Consider the following 21,029-nt stretch of genomic DNA (forward strand, 5'->3'; position numbering starts at 1 on the left):
GCAGGTTCTTATTAGGCATCAGTTTTATACACATCAGTGTATACATGTCAATCCCAATTGCCCAATTCAGCACACCACCATCCCCACCCCACCGCAGTTTTCCCCCCTTGGTGTCCATATGTCCGTTCTCTACATCTGTGTCTCAACTTCTGCCCTGCAAACCGGCTCATCTGTACCATTTTTCTAGGTTCCACATACATGCGTTAATATACGATATTTGTTTTTCTCTTTCTGACTTACTTCACTCTGTATGACAGTCTCTAGATCCATCCACGTCTCAACAAATGACTCAATTTCGTTCCTTTTTATGGCTGAGTAATATTCCATTGTATATATGTACCACAACTTCTTTATCCATTCGTCTGTTGATGGGCATTTAGGTTGCTTCCATGACCTGGCTATTGTAAATAGTACTGCAATGAACATTCGGGTGCATGTGTCTTTTTGAGTTACGGTTTTCTCTGGGTATATGCCCAGTAGTGGGATTGCTGGGTCATATGGTAATTCTATTTTTAGTTTTTTAAGGAACCTCCATATTGTTCTCCATAGTGGCTGTATCAATTTACATCCCCACCAACAGTGCAAGAGGGTTCCCTTTTCTCCACACCCTCTCCAGCATTTGTTGTTTGTAGATTTTCTGATGATGCCCATTCTAACTGGTGTGAGGTGATACCTCATTGTGGTTTTGATTTGCATTTCTCTAATAATTAGTGATGTTGAGCATCTTTTCATGTGCTTCGTGGCCGTCTGTATGTCTTCTTTGGAGAAATGTCTATTTAGGTCATCTGCCCATTTTTGGATTGGGGTGTTTGTTTCTTTAATATTGAGCTGAATGAGCTATTTATGTATTTTGGAGATTAATCCTTTGTCCGTTGATTCGTTTGCAAATATTTTCTCCAATTCTGAGGGTTGTCTTTTTGTCTTGTTTATGGTTTCCTTTGCTGTGCAAAAGCTTTTAAGTTTCATTAGGTCCCATTTGTTTATTTTTGTTTTTATTTCCATTACTCTAGGAGGTGGATCAAAAAAGATCTTGCTGTGATTTATGTCAAAGAGTGTTCTTCCTATGTTTTCCTCTAAGAGTTTTATAGTGTCCAGTCTTACATTTAGGTCTCTAATCCATTTTGAGTTTATTTTTGTGTATGGTGTTAGGGAATATTCTAATTTCATTCTTTTACATGTAGCTGTCCAGTTTTCCCAGCACCACTTATTGAAGAGACTGTTTCTTCTCCATTGTATATCTTTGCCTCCTTTGTCATAGATTAGTTGACCATAGGTGCATGGGTTTATCTCTGGGCTTTCTATCTTGTTCCATTGATCTATGTTTCTGTTTTTGTGCCAGTACCATATTGTCTTGATTACTGTAGCTTTGTAGTATAGTCTGAAGTCAGGGAGTCTGATTCCTCCAGCTCCGTTTTTTTCCCTCAAGACTGCTTTGGCTATTCGGGGTCTTTTGTGTCTCCATACAAATTTTAAGATGATTTGTTCTAGTTCCGTAAAAAATGCCATTGGTAATTTGATAGGGATTGCATTGAATCTGTAGATTGCTTTGGGTAGTATACTCATTTTCACAATGTTGATTCTTCCAATCCAAGAACATGGTATATCTCTCCATCTGTTGGTATCATCTTTAATTTCTTTCAACAGTGTCTTATAGTTTTCTGCATACAGGTCTTTTGTCTCCCTAGGTAGGTTTATTCCTAGGTATTTTATTCTTTTTGTTGCAATGGTAAATGGGAGTGTTTCCATAATTTCTCTTTCAGATTTTTCATCATTAGTGTATAGGAATGCAGGAGATTTCTGTGCATTAATTTTGTATCCTGCAACTTTACCATATTCATTAATTAGCTCTAGCAGTTTTCTGGTGGCAGTTTTAGGATTCTCTATGTATAATATCATGTCATCCACAAACAGTGACAGTTTTACTTCTTCTTTTCCAATTTGTATTCCTTGTATTTCTTTTTCTTCTCTTATTGCCGTGGCTAGGACTTCCAGAACTATGTTGAATAATAGTGGTGAGAGTGGACATCCTTGTCTCGTTTCTGATCTTAGAGGAAATGCTTTCAGTTTTTCACCATTGAGAATGATGTTTGCTGTGGGTTTGTCATATATGGCCTTTATTATGTTGAGGTAGGTTCCCTCTATGCCCACTTTCTGGAGAGTTTTTATCATAAATGGGTGTTGAATTTTGTCAAAAGCTTTTTCTGCATCTATTGAGATGATCATATGGTTTTTACTCTTCAATTTGTTAATATGGTGTATCACATTGATTGATTTGCGTATATTGAAGAATCCTTGCATCCCTGGGATAAATCCCACTTGATCGTGGTGTATGATCCTTTTAATGTGTTGTTGGATTCTGTTTGCTAGTATTTTGTTGAGGATTTTTGCATCTATATTCATCAGTGATATTGGTCTGTAATTTTCTTTCTTTGTAGTGTCTTTGTCTGGTTTCGGTATCAGGGTGATGGTGGCCTCATAGAATGAGTTTGGAAGTGTTCCTTCCTCTGCAATTTTTTGGAAGAGTTTGAGAAGGATAGGTGTTAGCTCTTCTCTAAATGTTTGATAGAATTCACCTGTGAAGCCATCCAGTCCTGGACTTTTGTTTGTTGGAAGATTTTTAATCCCAGTTTCAATTTCATTGCTTGTGATTGGTCTGTTCATATTTTCTGTTTCTTCCTGGTTAAGTCTTGGAAGGTTATACCTTTCTAAGAATTTGTCCATTTCTTCCAGGTTGTCCATTTTATTGGCATAAAGTTGCTTGTGGTAGTCTCTTAGGATGCTTTGTATTTCTGCAGTGTCTGTTGTAACTTCTCCTTTTTCATTTCTGATTATATTGATTTGAGTCCTCTCCCTCTTTTTCTTGATGAGTCTGGCTAATGGCTTATCGATTTTGTTTATCTTCTCAAAGAACCAGCTTTTAGTTTTTTTTGTTTTGTTTTGTTTTGTTTTTTAATTTTTATTTATTTATTTATGGCTGTGTTGGGTCTTCGTTTCTGTGTGAGGGCTCTCTCTAGTTGCGGCAAGTGGGGGCCACTCTTCATCACGGTGCACGGGCCTCTCACCATCGCGGCCTCTCTTGTTGCGGAGCACAAGCTCCAGACGTGCAGGCTCAGTAATTGTGGCTCACGGGCCCAGTAGCTCCGCGGCATGTGGGATCTTCCCAGACCAGGGCTCGAACCCGTGTCCCCTGCATTGGCAGGCAGATTCTCAACCACTGCACCACCAGGGAAGCCCCCAGCTTTTAGTTTTATTGATCTTTGCTATTGTTTTCTTTGTTTCTATTTCATTTATTTCTGCTCTGATCTTTATGATTTCTTTCCTTCTGCTAACTTTGGGTTTTGTTTGTTCTTCTTTCTCTAGTTTCTTTAGGTGTAAGGTTAGATTGTTTACTTGAGATTTTTCTTGTTTCTTTAGGTAGGCTTGTATAGCTATAAACTTCCCTCTTAGAACTGCTTTTGCTGCATCCCATAGGTTTTGGGTCGTCGTGTTTTCATTGTCATTTGTCTCTAGGTATTTTTTTATTTCCTCTTTGATTTCTTCAGTGATCTCTTGGTTATTTAGTAACGTATTGTTTAGCCTCCATGTGTTTGTCTTTTTTACGTTTTTTTCCCTGTAATTCATTTCTAATCTCATAGCATTGTGGTCAGAAAAGATGCTTGATATGATTTCAATTTTCTTAAATTTACTGAGGCTTGATTTGTGACCCAAGATGTGATCTATCCTGGAGAATGTTCCGTGCGCACTTGAGAAGAACGTGTAATCTGCTGTTTTTGGATGGAATGTCCTATAAATATCAATTAAATCTATCTGGTCTATTGTGTCATTTAAAGCTTGTGTTTCCTTATTTATTTTCATTTTGGATGATCTGTCCATTGGTGTAAGTGAGGTGTTAAAGTCCCCCACTATTATTGTGTTACTGTCGATTTCCTCTTTTATGGCTGTTAGCAGTTGCCTTATGTATTGAGGTGCTCCTATGTTGGGTGCATATATATTTATAATTGTTATATCTTCTTCTTGGACTGATCCCTTGATCATTATGTAGTGTCCTTCCTTGTCTCTTGTAACATTCTTTACTTTAAAGTCTATTTTATCTGATATGAGTATAGCTACTCCAGCTTTCTTTTGATTTCCATTTGCATGGAATATCTTTTTCCATCCCCTCACTTTCAGTCTGTATGTGTCCCTAGGTCTAAAGTGGGTCTCTTGTAGACAGCATATATATGGGTCTTGTTTTTATATCCATTCAGCAAGCTTGTGTCTTTTGGTTGGAGCATTTAATCCATTCACGTTTAAGGTAATTATCGATATGTATGTTCCTATGACCATTTTCTTAATTGTTTTGGGTTTGTTTTTGTAGGTCCTTTTCTTCTCTTGTGTTTCCCACTTAGAGAAGTTCCTTTAGCATTTGTTGTAGAGCTGGTTTGGTGGTGCTGAATTCTCTTAGCTTTTGCTTGTCTGTAAAGCTTTTGATTTCTCTATCAAATCTAAATGAGATCCTTGCCGGGTAGAGTAATCTTGGTTGTAGGTTCTTCCCTTCCATCACTTTAAGTATATCATGCCACTCCCTTCTGGCTTGTAGAGTTTCTGCTGAGAAATCAGTTGTTAACCTTATGGGAGTTCCCTTGTATGTTAATTTGTCGTTTTTCCCTTGCTGCTTTCAATAATTTTTCTTTGTCTTTAATTTTTGCCATTTTGATTACTATGTGTCTCGGTGTGTTTCTCCTTGGGTTTATCCTGTATGGGGCTGTCTGCACTTCCTGGACTTGGGTGGCTATTTCCTTTCCCATGTTAGGGAAGTTTTCGACTATAATCTCTTCAAATATTTTCTCTGGTCCTTTCTCTCTCTCTTCTCCTTCTGGGACCCCTATAATGCGAATGTTGTTGCGTTTAATGTTGTCCCAGAGGTCTCTTAGGCTGTCTTCATTTCTTGTCATTCTTTTTTCTTTAGTCTGTTCCGCAGCTGTGAATTCCACCATTCTGTCTTCCAGGTCACTTATCCGTTCTTCTGCCTCAGTTATTCTGCTATTGATTCCTTCTAGTGTAGTTTTCATTTCAGTTATTGTATTGGTCATCTCTGTTTGTTTGTTCTTTAATTCTTCTAGGTCTTTTTTAATCATTTCTTGCATCTTCTCAATCTTTGCCTCCATTCTTATTCCGAGGTCCTGGATCATCTTCACTATCATTATTCTGAATTCTTTTTCTGGAAGGTTGCCTATCTCCACTTCATTTAGTTGTTTTTCTGGGGTTTTTTCTTGTTCCTTCATCTGGTACATAGCCCTCTGCCTTTTCATCTTGTCTATCTTTCTGTAACTGTGGGTTTTGGTCCACAGGCTGCAGGATTGTAGTTTTTCTTGCTTCTGCTGTCTGCCCTCTGGTGGTTGAGGCTATCTAAGAGGCTTGATGGGAGGCTCTGGTGGTGGGTAGAGCTGACTGTTGCTGTGGCGGACAGAGCTCCGTAACACTTTAATCCACTTGACTGTTGATGGGTGGGGCTGGGTTCCCTCCCTGTTGGTTGTTTTGCCTGAGGCAACCCAACACTGGAGCCTACCTGGGCTCTTTGATGGGGTTAATGGCAGACTCTGGGAGGGCTCACGCCAAGGAGCACTTCCCAGAGCCTCCACTGCCGGTGTCCTTGTCCCCACGGTGAAACAGAGCCACCCCCCGTCTCTACAGAAGACCCCCCAACACCAGCAGGTAGGTCTGGTTCAGTCTCCCCCAGGGTCACTGCTCCTTCCCCTGGGTCCCGATGCGCACACTACTTTGTGTGTGCCCTCCAAGAGTGGGGTCTCTGTTTCCCCCAGTCCTATCGAAGTCCTGCAATCAATTCCCACTAGGCTTCAAAGTCTGATTCTCTAGGAATTCCTCCTCCCGTTGCTGGACCCCCAGGTTGGGAAGCCTGACGTGGGGCTCAGAAGCTTCACTTCATTGGGTGGACTTCTGTGGTATAAGTGTTCTCCAGTTTGTGAGTCACCCACCCAGCAGTTATGGGATTTGATTTTACTCTGATTGCGCCCCTCCTACAGTCTCACTGTGGCTTCTCCTCTGTCCTTGGACGTGGGGTATCCTCCTTGTTGAGTTCCAGTGTCTTCCTGTCGATGATTGTCCAGCAGCCCGTTGTGATTCTGGTGCTCTCGCAAGAGGGAGTGAGAGCACGTCCTTCTACTCCGCCATCTTGGTTAAACCACTAAATGTTAATAAATTATTTGCACCCCTTATACCTCCCAGGTGAAGCCTTTGTGCTCAGTGCTAAGTTGAATTCCTGGTGAAACACTGGATTCTTCAGCTGGTAGATTGCCCCTGAACAGTTCCTAGGCTTGCTCCATGCTCCTGTCCTTCTAGCTCTTTGAGTGCCCTGAAGCTCGTGTTGCTGGATGTTTCTTACAGCAGCCACAAACCCAATTTTTAAGAAAAGTGAACAAGGCTTCCTATTTGATTGTGAAAACAGGATGACAGGATGAAAAATATTATGAGAATTCATGAACATAATAATTTCCATTTATACCTAGGAACCATGTGGAAGGAACCATGATAAGTGCTCAATACTACCTTTTTTTTTTTTTTTGTAGTGAAGGAAAGTGCAGCATTTATTGTAAGGCACCAGTGCAAGGAGAATGGGTGGCTCATGCTCTAAAACTCCAAACTCCCTGAAAGGTTTCCAATATTAACTATTATTCTTTAAAAGAATTCTGTTAGGGAGATATTACTATAAACTCCATTTTGCAGTTGGGGAAATTGAATTTTAACCCAAGTATTGGACTCCAAAGCTCATTGTCTTAACATATATGCCTCTTTAAATGATTAAGCTATTTACATGAGAAAGTGCACTATGCATCCTTCTCCTGGATTTATATCCATAATTTTATCTCAAGTCTCTTTTGCTGCCAGCTATCTTGGGTAGATGTGTCCCTGTTCGGCTGTCACCTCCAGAATTATCTTTAATGCCCAGGATTATCTAGTTCCTAGGACTGGGCTTCTGCTTTGACTCCTGCTGTTTTCACTGGACCCCCCTCCTGTTCAGGGCCTGTGTCTCTTCTACTCCTGGAGATGCCTCCTAGATGACACCTCTTTGGGTATCTAATTTGTCATGGAGAACTGAGAGATACCTATTTGTCTCAAAATTATTGATGCTGACTATTGTTATGGGACTCTATCTAATGCTTTGTATGTCCTCAATTAGCCAAACCTGCTGTCAGGGCCTATTCTACCTTATCTAGTAGGTGGGTCTGGAATTGTAGCTGTGATACTTGCAGTAACAGTATCCTAGGTACAAGCATCTGACTACTACATGTCCTCTCAGCAGCTACACCTGTGCATTTACCTGATGGAATACAAATTATTTGATTATAAATGACTTTCTTCATATTATAGTTTTATTTATATATATATACACATACACACACATATATGATATATATGCATTAGGGATTTATGTATAATACATATAATTTTTAATGATGTGTGTAAATAAGTTTCTTTAACAATGACTTTGATTTCGGAATAATAAGAGGGTGCTAAGAAATATATGTGATGAAAAATAGGCATTGTAAGACTATTGGGGTGGTGAAGAGTGAAGCTTTTAAAAAGATTTCAGTTCAGATCCTGATTCTGAATGTGAGGAATGTGATTGGGATCAAATTACTTACTTTCTTGAGTCTCAATTTCTTTTTTTTTTTTAGTTAATTAATTAACTTATTTTTGGCTGCGTTGGGTCTTCATTGCTGTATGTGGTCTAGTTGCGGCGAGCGGGGGCTTCTCTTGTTGCGGAGCATGGGCTCTAGGCACGTGGGCTTCAGTAGTTGTGGCGCACGGGCTCTGTAGTTGTGGCTCACGGGCTCTAGAGCATAGGCTCAGTAGTTGTGGTGCATGGGCTTAGTTGCTCTGCGGCATGTGGGATCTTCCCAGACCAGGGCTCTAACCCATGTCCCCTGCATTGGCAGGTGGATTTTTAAACACCGCACCACCAGGGAAGTCCCTCAATTTCTTTATAAAATCTAGATAGTAATTATAACCTAATTCAGGGCTGTTATGAATATTATATGTTAGTATATGTAAATCTCTTCTACCCTGCATATAGTAAATGCTGAAAACTGTTAGCTATTATGATCATTATTAAAATGGGGATGATATATACTTTATGAGGTTATAAATATTAAGCAAGATATATACAAAGTGCCTAGTTAACAGATGTCCAGTAAATATCACATTTCATTGAATCCAAGTCGTACCATTATTTTAGGTACCTTCAAGAAAGAAAAAAATACTGCCAGTTGTACAATAATTATTAGACAGTAAGGTAGACCCCAATTTTAGATATGTTAAGTGTGAACATTTTTGCATTAGAATCAAAATACTTTTTCTCCCCTTCTTTGCCCTACTTAACTAGTGAAGAGTCTTTACTCCCCAGAATCCGGAATTCTGTTTCCTATTCTTTTTCCTCCTACCAAGACCCTAGCGTCTCCTACTTCCTTGGCTAAAAAGGGCTAAGAGCACTGTAAGTTTTCTGTACCACCTTTATATTCTCTATCATGATTCCCCTTATTTCCTCCATCTTAATGTTGAATTCAACTGCTCAGCATTCTAATTCTTATTATACAAGATAAATGAATATAAAAATAAAACAAAACAAAAACTTCTTCCTAGTTGCCCAAGGCCTTCAATCTAATATTTAGATTCACAATCATTTAGTGATACATATGTATGTCTTCAGAATTAACAGCATGGTGATCGATCAGGCACGTCATGTGAACAGAAACTGACAAAGACATGTGAACAGAAACTGACAAAGACATGTGAACAGAAACTGACAAAGACAGGGAAGAAATTCAAACTTGAGGTAAGAAATGGCAGATTTTCCTGGGAACAAATTTATATGCCAAAGGTGGTAGAAAGGTCAAATAGAATGAAAGTGGTGAACAGAAAACTTTCCTACAAAATGATTTCCTAGGAGATCTTTTCAAATACTGAGGAACACTATTTTTTCAGTCTCACCTAGCAAGTACAATGTTGCTAATATAGTTGGTCTCTTATTTGGATAAACAAAACTAAACAAACACCATAATTTCAGAAAAAAATAATAGCAAAGCAGAAATGAAACATTCAAAATAAGGTTTTGGTTATTTTGTTTATTTCACTTAGGACACTCAGTGGGCATTAACTGGGGTACTTAAAATTCATCTCAATTAGGAATCTCTTTAGTCCTTCATCAATTATTTCGAGTGTTCTCATCTCAAATACATTCCTTTCTTCAACAAACTTCTGAAAGAGATGAGTACCTCCACCCACACCAAAATAATGTGCTTTGCTGGCCAAGAGCACCCGTCCATTTTTATCTAACAATCTAAGGAATGTTTGGTGCAAAGGACCGTAATAATCTGGATTGTAAATGGTTTCTGAGGTAAGAATGAGATCATATTTTTCAAAAAGTTTTTCACTGCTTAGTAAAAGCTTACAAAACTCTGACCACTCCCCAGAAAAGAACCGGAATTTACATAGTTCTTGTGCTACTTTTGATTTCCTGCACCTTTTCACATCTGGTTCGTTTACATCATTTTCTTCATCTTCCGAAGTGGAGTTAGCCACTACATTAGGTAAGGTTACTTCATCAATCACCACACTGTTATAATCTTGAAAATGAATTTCTTTGGCGCCTCCCTTGAACGCCATTATACCCAGCAACCCTGATCCACAACCAAGATCCAACACTTTTTTCCCAGCAAATTTCACTTTGGCCTTTGTAAAATATGCCAGGAGGTCAAAGGTACATTCCCAGATTTTTAAGCCTCCTTCATAAACACCTGTAATCAGATCAGAGTGAGAAGAAAAGCTTTTTGAAATGATGTTTTCTCCAGGGAAGTTCTCTTTCAACAAGATGGTTTTCACTACTGATATGTTCATATGCTGGAGACCTGGTAATGTTTCTATGACTTTATTTTCTAACACTTTCTTTAAATCTTTAGGCATAGCATGCTCTTTGGCAACTCTCAAGCAGGGCTGTTTTTCATGTGGCTCCAAGCTACTTGAACTGTTAGCTGCATTGAGTGACCTGTCTGTGTCTTGAGAGGGACCTGCATTTCCTGCTGACTTATGTTCCCACAAATGATCCTGAAGCAGGTCAAACTGTTCTGTAGAACGTTTTTTGTCTCTATGTGTACCTTTTTGTCTTTCTGAGACTGAAGACTCTTTTGAGGAATCTAGGGCCAAGGCTCCGTCTCCAAGGGATGTTAATTCATCTTCCAGATGGTCTTCTATAGTGAAATTAAATTGAAAAGTCATTCTCTCATAAAAGGAACACAATCGTTAAACTCAAACGAAGATTCTTCAACTTCTGGATGGAACTGATGACACACACGTAAACCTGCTTTCAATTATTCTGTTAGTTTTGCTGGAGGTCCATTTCTTTTTAGCTGCTTATACACAGTTACAAATATTCAGAGATATTTCCAAATGACTTTTAAGAGGTCTTTGCTCTTTTTTCAATTTAGCTCTGGAGAAAAAAAAAAGGAAAATTGTTATTAAAAAGCAAAATGACACATTTTATGTAAATGTAATATTAAACAGTCCCCCGCTCCACCCCCAGCAGCTGCCTTTTCTATGAAAGCGGTGGAGGGACAGGGAGATAAAGGAGACTTGGAAACACACACACCCTTCAGGTTTCAAAAGCTGGAGAAGAGAATAAACCGTAAAAACAAACAAAATAACAGCAGCAGCAACAACTAGAAATAACGTAAAGTCCAAAATTCTCAGGCAGGAAATGACAAGCCTAGCTATTTAGTGTGTTTCATCTGTCACGACCCTGCCCAAACATATTAACCTCCTAAACTGCCAGAATCTCTTCAGTCTGTTACCGTTTCAAGTAACAGGACTTGAAGATTGTATTTCGATAAATGAGCATCCCTTTAAAAACAGGAACAGGTATGCTCTGATGTGTGTAAATTCATTCAGATGACCTCACTACAAACATTTCGCGGAGACCAGCAGCCCTAAATGTACTGGGAGTGAGTGAGGTAACTGTGGAGTAATTAGTAAAGATTAGCTTGACACAGAATAAGGGCACTGAACTGTGCGGGGAGGTCCGTAGAAAATGGAAGCAAGTTAATAAAGAGACTTCTCTGTATCTACTGTGCTAGACACTTAAAATATACCGTCTACTTCCATTTGCACAACAATTCTGGCAGGTGGGTCTTTATCCCCATTACATAGGATGTACAGAGTAGGGTCAACACATTAAATGAGTAGGAAGGCGCCTGTTTCTATCCCACTTCACCGCGGGACTTGCAGTCATTTCTGGCTGTAGGTCCCAGGTCAAACCCGACACCAGATGTGCCACCTCAAATCCCCAAGGGACGGAGTGTAGCAATTCTGGGGACTTCCGGCACTCACCTCCCCCAAAGCGTCTCAAAGCAACGTTACAGCGATCCAGACCTGGGGACGCTAGCCCCCCGGCAGGTTCCCAGCTCCCGAGTACTCCGGCCAGACCCTCCGGACTGAAAGCGCGCACCAGTGAGTCGAGTCCTCCGCGGGCCAGACAAGCCCAGTCGTGTGGGGCCCGGGCTCACTAAGGAAAGCGGCGCCCTTCCTCTCTATGGTTTTGGCTCGCAAGGCCTGCCGGGACGGTGGGAGTTTCCGGTCTTGGCTCTGGCGGGAGTGTTTCGAAGCTTTGGTCTTGGGCGACAGCATGTCTCAGGAACGCGCTGTCCCGGCGAGCGCGGTTCCCCTGGAAGAATTAAGTAGCTGGCCGGAGGAGCTATGCCGCCGGGAACTGCCATCTGTCCTGCCTCGTCTCCTTATATCCTTCATTGTCACTTCCACCTAGAGAGGGGTGTGGGGCCTGTCTCCAATCTTCTCTCCTGTCTCATCACACCCGCTGCCGGGCCGTGTTGGGTTCCTGCGGCTTCAACCCTCTCCTTTCTCTGTTGATGAGCGAGATGAGTAAGCGAGGGAAGGAAGGGCGAGCGAGAGCCGTGGGTGCCGAGACCGAAGGCATGCCTGGCTTTGGCATCCGAAGGGCTCGCAGAGGTGTTCTGCCAGTGGTTTTGGCAGTGGATGTGGCGTTTTCTGCCATTCCTCTGGGCCTTTGAGTTGCTCTGTACCTGCAGTTAAGCGTGAATACTTTTCCATGGGGCGGGGGGAGCGGGGGGAGGCAAGGACTCAGGCTTGAGCTGTAAGGTGAGCTGACTGGATGAAGTAGAGAGAGCGAGATACTCTGAGCTCTCATATCTAAAATGGGTGGTGAAAATGAATACCTTCCTCACTATTTTGAGAATCAAATTAAAGGACGTAGTTCTGACATGGTGCCAAGTCTGTAAGATGTTCAGTAAATGCAAATGTTCTTCCCCTCCCCTTTTTGAACCTCTTTCGGTTTATCGCTGGTGAGAAGGAGTTGCTTCCTTTGCTAATTGGCTTTCATCTGCTGGGTGTGAGGTACTTAACGCCTCCGTTGTCCAGATGCAGGTCATTTAGTAGTCGAATCCCTTTTTGGTTTAAGTGTACCTGGAGTCCTAGCCCTTCATGTTAAGGGGTAATTTTTTTTTTTTTAACAGCTTTGAGCACATAAAACTACGCTCAAACGAAAAAAAAAGACCTTCACTTGAGAGAGTCTGAACACTGCAAAAATAATTTTTTTTACAGCTAAAACCAAATTTAAATATTACGGTCACGTAGAAATCATTCACCTGGGTATTGGCAAAGTCCCACTTAGGTACCAAAGCGCTTTCTTAGTTATCGAGTAGATATGGAACTGCTGTCCTCAAGGATTTTTGATTTCGGTAGCAAATAGCCATCCTCCTCCTCAAAAAATTTTACTAGGTACAGAATATTATATGTACCAGGCAGAGTGTTAGGCTTCGGGGGAACAAAGATAAGAAACACGGTTCCTCTTTTTCTTGTCAAGCTTATAGGGGGACTTCAATAATTGAAAGTCAAGCTTGTTTTTTTTTTATTTTTTAATTTTTTATATATTTATTTATTTAGTTTTGGCTGCGTTTGGTCTTCGTTGCACATGGGCTTTCTCTAGTTGCCGCGAGCGGGGGCTACTCTTCGTTGCGGTGTGCACGCTTCTCATTGCAGTGGCTTCTCTTGTGGAGCACGGCCTCTAGGCGTGCCGGCTTCAGGAGTTGTGGCTCGCAGGCTCTAGAGCTCAGGCTCAGTAGTTGTGGCGCACGGGCTTCGTTGCTCCGCGGCGTGTGGGATCTTCCCGGACTGGGGCTCGAACCTGTGTCCCCTGCATTGGCAGGTGGATTCTTAACCACTGTACCACCAGGGAAGTCCCAAGCTTGTTTATTTACATCAAAAAAAAAAAAAAAAAAAAAGTCAACATTCCCACCTGGTTTTGCATCTCAAACTTAAAATTCAAAAGAACCCAAACCCGTTCTTCCCCCTGTCTTCTTCATCTAAATAAATGGTTTTACAAGCCAAAACCTTAAGTCCTCTCTCTCTCTTACACATCCAATCAGCAAGTCCTTTTGTTTCTGACCTCAGACTGTATCTTGAATCCGAATGCTTATCTCCATCCTGGTTGCTACCACTCTTTCAGACTTCCATAACCTCTCACCTGAACTATTGTTAATAGCTCCCTTGCTTCTACTCATGTCCTCTTATAATCCATTCTCCAAAAAAAGTTCACAGTGAAAAACATGTTATTTCCTTTTTAAACCACTCCCTCCACCCCAGTGGCTTCTTAACAAATTAGGAAGAAAATCTAAACTTTTACCTTCAAGGCTCCTCATGGTCTAAGCCTTCTCCTCCCTTACCTAGCTCACTACATTCTGTCCACAAATACATGAAGCTCACCTGCCTCAGGATCTTCATTTTTGCTGATCCTTCAGCGTAGTTTGTTCTTCTCTCAGCCTTTTGTCCATCTCATTATTCAGGTCTCAGCTCAGATGTCACGTCAGCAAGCCATTTTCAGCGTCCTCAGTCTTAGGTGGTTCTCCCAAACCCAGTCTGTAATACTTATCTCATTGCCCTGTTCAGATTTCTAAAGAGCAGAAGTAACCTTAATAGAAATTATCTTGTTTACTTTGTTTCCTTTTTACTTTTCCTCGCTATACTGTAAAGTTCATAAAGGCAGGAATTTTGTTTTCTCCAGCACCTAGAATAGTGCCTGGCACATAGTAAGCATTCAGTGAAGGGCTAAAAAATATTGTCATGTTTTAAAACTGCCTGAAAATCTCATTAGATAACTTTTTTTTCAGCTTTTGGTTTTACTTCAACACTTTTTCAACAAATGAAAGAAATTTTCAGTAACTCCATCACCCAAACGTAATTATTTTCATGTTTTGCATTTCACACGTTATTGTCCAGTCTTTTTTTTGCGGGGGGGGGGGCCGCGCCGCTCGGCCTGCGGGATCTTAGTCCCCTGACAGGGATCAAACTTGTGCCCCCTGCAGTGGAAGCGCGGAGTCTTAACCACTGGACCGCCAGGGAAGTCCCTTATTTTCCAGTCTTTACGTGCATGTCTGCATAATCATAACTTATGTTTAATTTTGGAAGAGGCTAGAAATTTTTTGACCTTTACTGAAATTTATCCACGAGGCAAATTCTACCCTACTGAACTAAAATGAGTTAATGACTATATCTCATTTTGATTGCTGCTGTAAGATATGTATATGCAAAGTAAGATTTCAGAAAAAGAATCAATTCCTGTATTACTGTGACGGAGTTATGGCTTATTCATTTTTCTTATTGACACATACTTTAATAATTCGTATATTATTTTTACAGGAAAACATTTCTAACAATTATTCTGAATGGTATAAAAGTGTATAGTTTATAATGTGATTAACATTTGTAATGAACATAGCATAATTTATTATGACATATTTGTAAGCTTCTATGTGCAGAAGAGTTTCTGTCTGATAAGGTGGTAAGATAGATATGCTAGTAACATGAAAAGAAGATAGGAGGTGATCAGTGACTTAAGACAGGTGCAAATAAAGTACTATAGAAATGCTGAGGAGGAAGAAATTTCTGTTTCAGAAACCAGAAACCCATGGATTATTATAGACTGTTTCTCGTCTGTCAGAAATAAGTCATAAGTACACATAGTTTGAAAAGATAAGTTTATCCCTGAGCAATTTTGAAAACATTTCCTTAAAGTATTTTCATTATATTTCATTATACCTAGTAAACATTATATTTTTTAACAGCAAAATTAAGCCAGTAATTTTAGTCTAATTTCAATCTCTTACTGATCATTGCTTAAACTTCAAGAAGGGTCCTTTTAAAATCTGTTCTCAGTAGTGAATATCTTACTGCTGTATTACTAGTATCTTCCTTAATTTTTTTACTCTATGTATCAGCATTCTGACAGTTGGATTGAGCATATTCGTAAGTAAAATTATCTTAATTGTACGGTTACTTTGATGTCTTTAAGGCCTGAGTCCCACATATCCCAGTTTCGTATTCCCTTTAAGTTTATTCTTCCTATTGTAGCGTTACAGCCTTTGTAATCTTCAGTTACTTAAAATGACCGAATTACTTCAAATTACAGTACTTAAAGTTTTAAATTCCATTTTGGATAGATACCAAAAGTTCTGTTTGATAATGTGTGTATAAGCACATTGTAAATTTTAAATGTTAGTTGTTAAATTGGTTGGACTAATATAAAACATAATTTGCAGTCTACTTAATAACTTTCAGCCTCTTCACATGTTAGTGTCAATTAGAAAATACTTTCTAAGTTACAAAAGGCTGATTGTTTAGGCATGACAGATTTGTCATTTGGAAAAGTTGACTTTCTTCATCTGTCTTCATTAATCTTACTTGACGTAATTTATTTATTTAGCTAGGAGGAGAGGTAGAGAGTTAAGACTATCCTGCAGAGTTTACTCATATATTTTGAGTTTTCTGTTTACATTTCACTTGGTTGTGGAATATTTGTTTATAATCTTGGATCTGTGTGCTGCCTGTGGGGTCTGATTTTTTTAAGGAATAGTAACTTTTTATCCTGTGTATGAGAGTTGTACATATTCATTATAGAAAATTTGTAACATGCAGAAAAACAGAAAAGATAATAAAACAATCATTAATCTGAAATGTTTAAGATTTTGGCATAGGACATTCTCATCTTGATTCTATATATTCCTGCCAGCCTATCTGTTATTCTTTGTATATACATGTTTATATATATTAAGATGGGAATTACACTATTTGGAAGTTTTTTCATTTTAGCTTAATGTATTGTGGACATTTTGTCATGGTTTTAAACAATCTCTAACAATCATTTTAATGATAGCAGATCCTATTCAGTAGATGTACCCACATCCATTAACTGATGTTCAGTTGCTGGACACATACATTGTTTTGTTTTGTTTTTTAAAATTTTTCTAGTTTTTCAGGTTGTTTAATTGTTAATAGTTTCTCTACATAGAATATGGCATTTTGAAATTGTACAAAGCTTTTGATTGCTAGTACTTACATATGCTCGAATCTGGGAGAGTAGTGATCTTTGTTGGCTGACATGACTTAATATTGCTACAAAATATGTTACTATTTTCCTTTATAGAAATTCTGAAAATTATTGTAGAAATGTTTTTACCTCATATGAACCACCTGACATTGGAACAGACTTTCTTTTCACAAGTGCTGCCAAAGGTATAGTACTATTATTATCTTAATCAATTTACTTGTTATAAAGGCTGTTAAGATCTGGCCTCAGTTTTAGACCATTTATTCTTAATTTCTTAATGTATCACTTTTTTTTTTTTGGCTGCGCCGTGAGGCTTGTGGGATCTTAGTTCCCTGACCAGAGACTGAACCCGGGCCCACAGTGGTGAAAGTGCTGAGTCGTAACCACTGGACTGCCAGGGAATTCCCAATGTATCACATATTTGAAATACAAATAAAATAGTTAAAAATAGATCTCATATGAGAATATGATGGTGTTAGTATGATTATTAGGTAGTTAAAAAAACATTTTCAGAGAGTATGGATCCTTTACTAATTGAATTCACATTATTTGTAGTTGGTTTTAAATACTCTTGTATTTTAAAGCTATTCATTGAAAATTGGGATGGATGATGAAGTTAGTTAAGTCTCTTTATCTTCTCTGTAGAATTTATTAATAACTGTTAAATTTCATTGTAGGGAAAAATGGAGCCAAAATTTATTAAAGAAGCCTTAGAATAAAAATGGCTGGAAAATTGGTAAAATCAAGTAACTTAAAAGAAAATATCAGATTCACCAACTGCATTGTTACCTTTTAGATATATGTGGTATAACTTTTCTCTGAAAAGCAGAGTCATAACTTTTTTTTTTAATTGTGGGAACTAAACATACTTTGGTGACAAAATGAAACATTTTTTTTATGATAACTAATCTCTTACTGGAATGGATTTCTAAGTTTAGCTTTGAAACAAATAATTATCAGAACTCCTTTTACTCATATTCACTCGATTGTTCTCTATCTAAAAAGTTTCTTAAAATTTGTTCTTGACCGCCAAAAAAGGTCCCGCTAATATATAGATGAAAACGAGATGTTGAGTGTTAACAGGCTTATGGGAAGCAGCGCCCTCTTTAATTACAGTGTGCTGCTGACTGTGGTTATTCTTGTAGTGTAGTGTTCAGGCCATTTAACTTGTTTAGAGTATTAAGATCTTAGGTTGGCTAATGTTTCGCAGACAAAAACACTTAGTTCTGAGGTCACGTACTATGTCTCTAACCCAGGAATAGTATTTTGAGTTGGTCAGAAAGGGGAACTGGTTAGAAAACAAGTGAATAGGTAATTCAGCACAAATTCATTACCACTACCAGAAAATATCCTTGTAAATGTTCCCATGGATGTTGATTGGTTAAGATCATCATCTTTTATTTATTTAAGTGTAAGAGTAGCACTTTTGTTACATCACCAAAAAATGAACTTTGATCTTTTTTTATGGATGTTATTAAGTAGATTCAAATCACAGAAGTGGAAGACAAATCAATTTTTGTTGGAGGCTTTTTTTTTTTAAGGAGGTTCTATTGTAGAAAAATAGTATACAAAAAATAGAAATACTATAGAAACACTGTATAAAATATATATATTTTATTAACTTTATTAGGTACAGTTGTTACACTAGACAATATCCCGTGGCTGTTAATAATGCAAAATCAAATCTAATTTATTTCTTTGAAGATATGCCTTTCCTTTTTTAGTGACTTCTGTTACTACTATTTATGACCTGCTTTGTTTTCACAGACTGTGAGATTATTTGATGACATGATGTATGAGTTAACCAGTCAAGCCAGAGGACTATCAAGCCAAAATTTAGAAATCCAGACCACTCTAAGAAATATTTTACAGGTATGTCAAATATATTAGAAAGAGGGGTGGGAGAGCTTAAAGAGTGTGAGATATTAATTAGCTTTATATTCTCTATATAATGCCCCAATGCTAGAATTAAATTTATACAATTAAAGATATAAAGATATTGCAAAAAACATAAATTCTGAATTTCTTATACAATTACATGCTTAGTAAATATCTAAACTCCTATAAGAAGACAGGTAATCAAGATAGCATGCCCTACCTGTAATTCTAAAGCGTATGTATGTAGAACACCTGCCATATACTTTGATGTTGTGGGTTAGGATTCCAACTTCTTTTTTTCTTTTTTTCTTTTTAACCAAATGGCTAGCCAGTTTTTTTTTGTTTTTTTTTCTAAGATTTTTTCGATGTGGACCATTTTTAAAGTCTTTATTGAATTTGTTACAATATTGCTTCTGTTTTTTAATTTTTGGTTTTTTGGCTACAAGGCATGTGAGATCTTAGCTCCCCGACCAGGGATCGAACCTGTACCCCCTGCGTTTGAAGGCGAAGTCTTAACCACTGGACTGCCAGGGAAGTCCCTAGCCACTTTTAATATTTGTAGTTCTGACAGACTGAAGTTATGTGTAAGGAGGAACAGAGAGAGGGTCCATTTTGCTCACTGCTGTATCCCTAGCACTCAGCATATTGTCTGACACCTTTTAGGTACACAGAAAATATATTCTGAATGAAACTTCTTTCCGTATTTCCAGACAATGGTACAGCTATTAGGAGCTCTTACAGGATGTGTTCAGCATGTCTGTGCCACTCAGGAATCCATCATTCTAGAAAATATTCACAGTCTTCCCTCCTCAGTCCTACATGTAATCAAAAGTACATTTGTACATTGTAAGGTGAGTGATGGGTCTAAGTACACTTTATTTTTTTTAAACATTTTAAAAAATTTTTGTTTATTTTTTTCTGGCTGCGTTGGGTCTTTGTCGCTGTGCGCGGGCTTTCTCTAGTTGCGTTGAGCGGGGGCTACTCTTCATTGTGGTGCACGGGCTCCTCATTGTGGTGGCTTCTCTCGTTGCAGAGCACGGGCTCTAGGCACCCGGGCTTCAGGAGTTGTGGCTCGCGGGCTCTGGAGCGCAGGCTTAGTAGTTGTGGCACATGGGCTTAGTTGCTCTGTGCCATGTGGGATCTTCCTGGACCAGGGCTCAAACCCGAGTCCCCTGCATGGGCAGGCGGATTCTTAACCACTGCGCCACCAGGGAAGCCCTAAGTACACTTTAAATGGCCTAGAATCCATGGGCAAAGGGGCTGAGTTTGTGGTGCTTATAGTATTTGTTCATAAGTTTACATTTTAACCTATATTATTGCAGTGCATTTTTCCATAGAACAAAGAGCATGTATGTAAATATTTGTTTCAAAATAAGTAGTTATAAAGAAATCTTAAAAAGGGGGCTCTTGCAGTTTTGTTGTTGTTGTCTTATTCTATTTCCTCTTGATAAGGAAAGAAGTGATACAGATTTGTGTCAAGTCACAGGGATCCTCAAATAGTTCTGTCATGGCATTGGTGGCTCAGATGAATTGCTTAACAATTAGGTGCCTATTAAAGGGACACTGACCCTTATTTAGTCCTGAGACAGCTTTAAAGCACAAACTCTGGCCTAGGATTTGTGGGTCACAGGAAGTTTTGATAATGCTGTTTGTTGGGTGAATGAAAATTGCTAGTTAACTCATGCTTCTCTTTGGTGACAGGATACTGAAATGTCATGCACCGGGCCTAACGTTATTTAGTTCCCTTTTAGTTCTATATTTGTAAGATCTTGGAAGTCAGAAATCATATTTTATACATACCTGCATCTCTCAGAGTACACTATATATAATGGAGGTTCACTAAACATTTGTTTAATGAACGAATATGGCATTCACTAAGAAGCATTACATTTTTTTTTTTTTTTTTGCTGGTGAGAATTCTTTTCTTTAATTGAAGTATAGTTGATTTACAGTGTTGTGTTAATTACTGCTGTACAGCAAAGTGATTCAGTTATATATACATGTACCTTACTCTTTTTAAATATTCTTTTCCATTATGATTTATCATAGGATATTGAATATAGTTCCCTATGCTATACAGTAGGATCTTCTTGTTCATCCATTCTATATATGAAAGTTTGCATCTGCTAACCCCAACCTCCCACTCCACCCCTCCCTCAACCCCCTCCCCCTTGGCAACCACCAGTCTGTTCTCTGTGATTCTGTTTCTGTTTCATAGACAGGTTCACTTGTGTCATATATATATTTTTTTTTTATTTTATAAATTTATTTATTTATTTTTGTCTGCGTTGGGTCTTTGTTGCTGTGCGTGGGCTCTATCTAGTTGCTGCAAGTGGGAGCCACTCTTCATTGCGGTGCGTGGGCTTCTCATTGTGGTGGCTTCCCCTGTGTCAGAGCACAGGCTCTAGGCGCACGGGCTTCAGTAGTTGTGGCTCGCGGGCTCTAGAGCGCAGGCTCTAGTTGTGGCACACGGGCTTAGTTGCTCTGCGGCATGTAGGATCTTCCCAGACCAGGGATCGAACCCATGTCCCCTGCATTGGCAGGCAGACTCTTAACCACTGCGCCACCAGGGAAGTCCCTGTGTCATATTTTAGATTCCACATATAAGTGATATCATATGGTATTTGTCTTTCTCTTTCTGACTTCACTTAGTCTGATAATCTCTAGTTGCATCCATGTTGCTGCAAATGGCATTACTTTGTTCTTTTTTTATGCCTGAGTAGTATTCCATTGTATACATGTA

The 21,029-nt window shown here is 38.9% G+C and overlaps 2 protein-coding genes across 3 annotated transcripts in view; one reads left to right on the plus strand and one right to left on the minus strand.

Annotated features, from left to right (window-relative positions):
• Nucleotides 1-9,118: 9,118 nt before the first annotated feature.
• METTL18 (methyltransferase 18, RPL3 N3(tau)-histidine) lies at nt 9,119-11,543 on the minus strand. Its single transcript, XM_007172499.2, has 2 exons — nt 11,380-11,543; nt 9,119-10,483 (listed from the first exon to the last, which is right to left on the minus strand). The coding sequence occupies exon 2, from the start codon at nt 10,270-10,272 to the stop codon at nt 9,151-9,153; it is 1,122 nt and encodes a 373-aa protein (XP_007172561.1). The 5' UTR covers nt 10,273-10,483; nt 11,380-11,543; the 3' UTR covers nt 9,119-9,150.
• A 75-nt stretch (nt 11,544-11,618) lies between these two features.
• Nucleotides 11,619-21,029, plus strand: part of FIRRM (FIGNL1 interacting regulator of recombination and mitosis) — a 43,724-nt gene continuing 34,313 nt past the window's right edge. For both annotated transcript variants that reach the window (XM_007172494.2, XM_057546825.1), the window contains exons 1-5: nt 11,619-11,785; nt 15,288-15,327; nt 16,505-16,593; nt 18,176-18,280; nt 18,997-19,137. In XM_007172494.2, coding sequence (XP_007172556.2) covers nt 11,675-11,785; nt 15,288-15,327; nt 16,505-16,593; nt 18,176-18,280; nt 18,997-19,137 — 486 coding nt within the window. In that variant the 5' untranslated portion in view covers nt 11,619-11,674. The remainder of the gene's footprint in view (nt 11,786-15,287; nt 15,328-16,504; nt 16,594-18,175; nt 18,281-18,996; nt 19,138-21,029) is intronic.

Source organism: Balaenoptera acutorostrata, chromosome 1, assembly GCF_949987535.1.
Source record: "Balaenoptera acutorostrata chromosome 1, mBalAcu1.1, whole genome shotgun sequence".
Lineage (NCBI taxonomy): Eukaryota > Metazoa > Chordata > Mammalia > Artiodactyla > Balaenopteridae > Balaenoptera > Balaenoptera acutorostrata.

Excerpts from the sequence above, each read along its gene's own strand:
- METTL18 (XM_007172499.2), bottom strand. The coding sequence starts at position 10,272 with ATGACTTTTCAATTTAATTTCACTATAGAAGACCATCTGGAAGATGAA.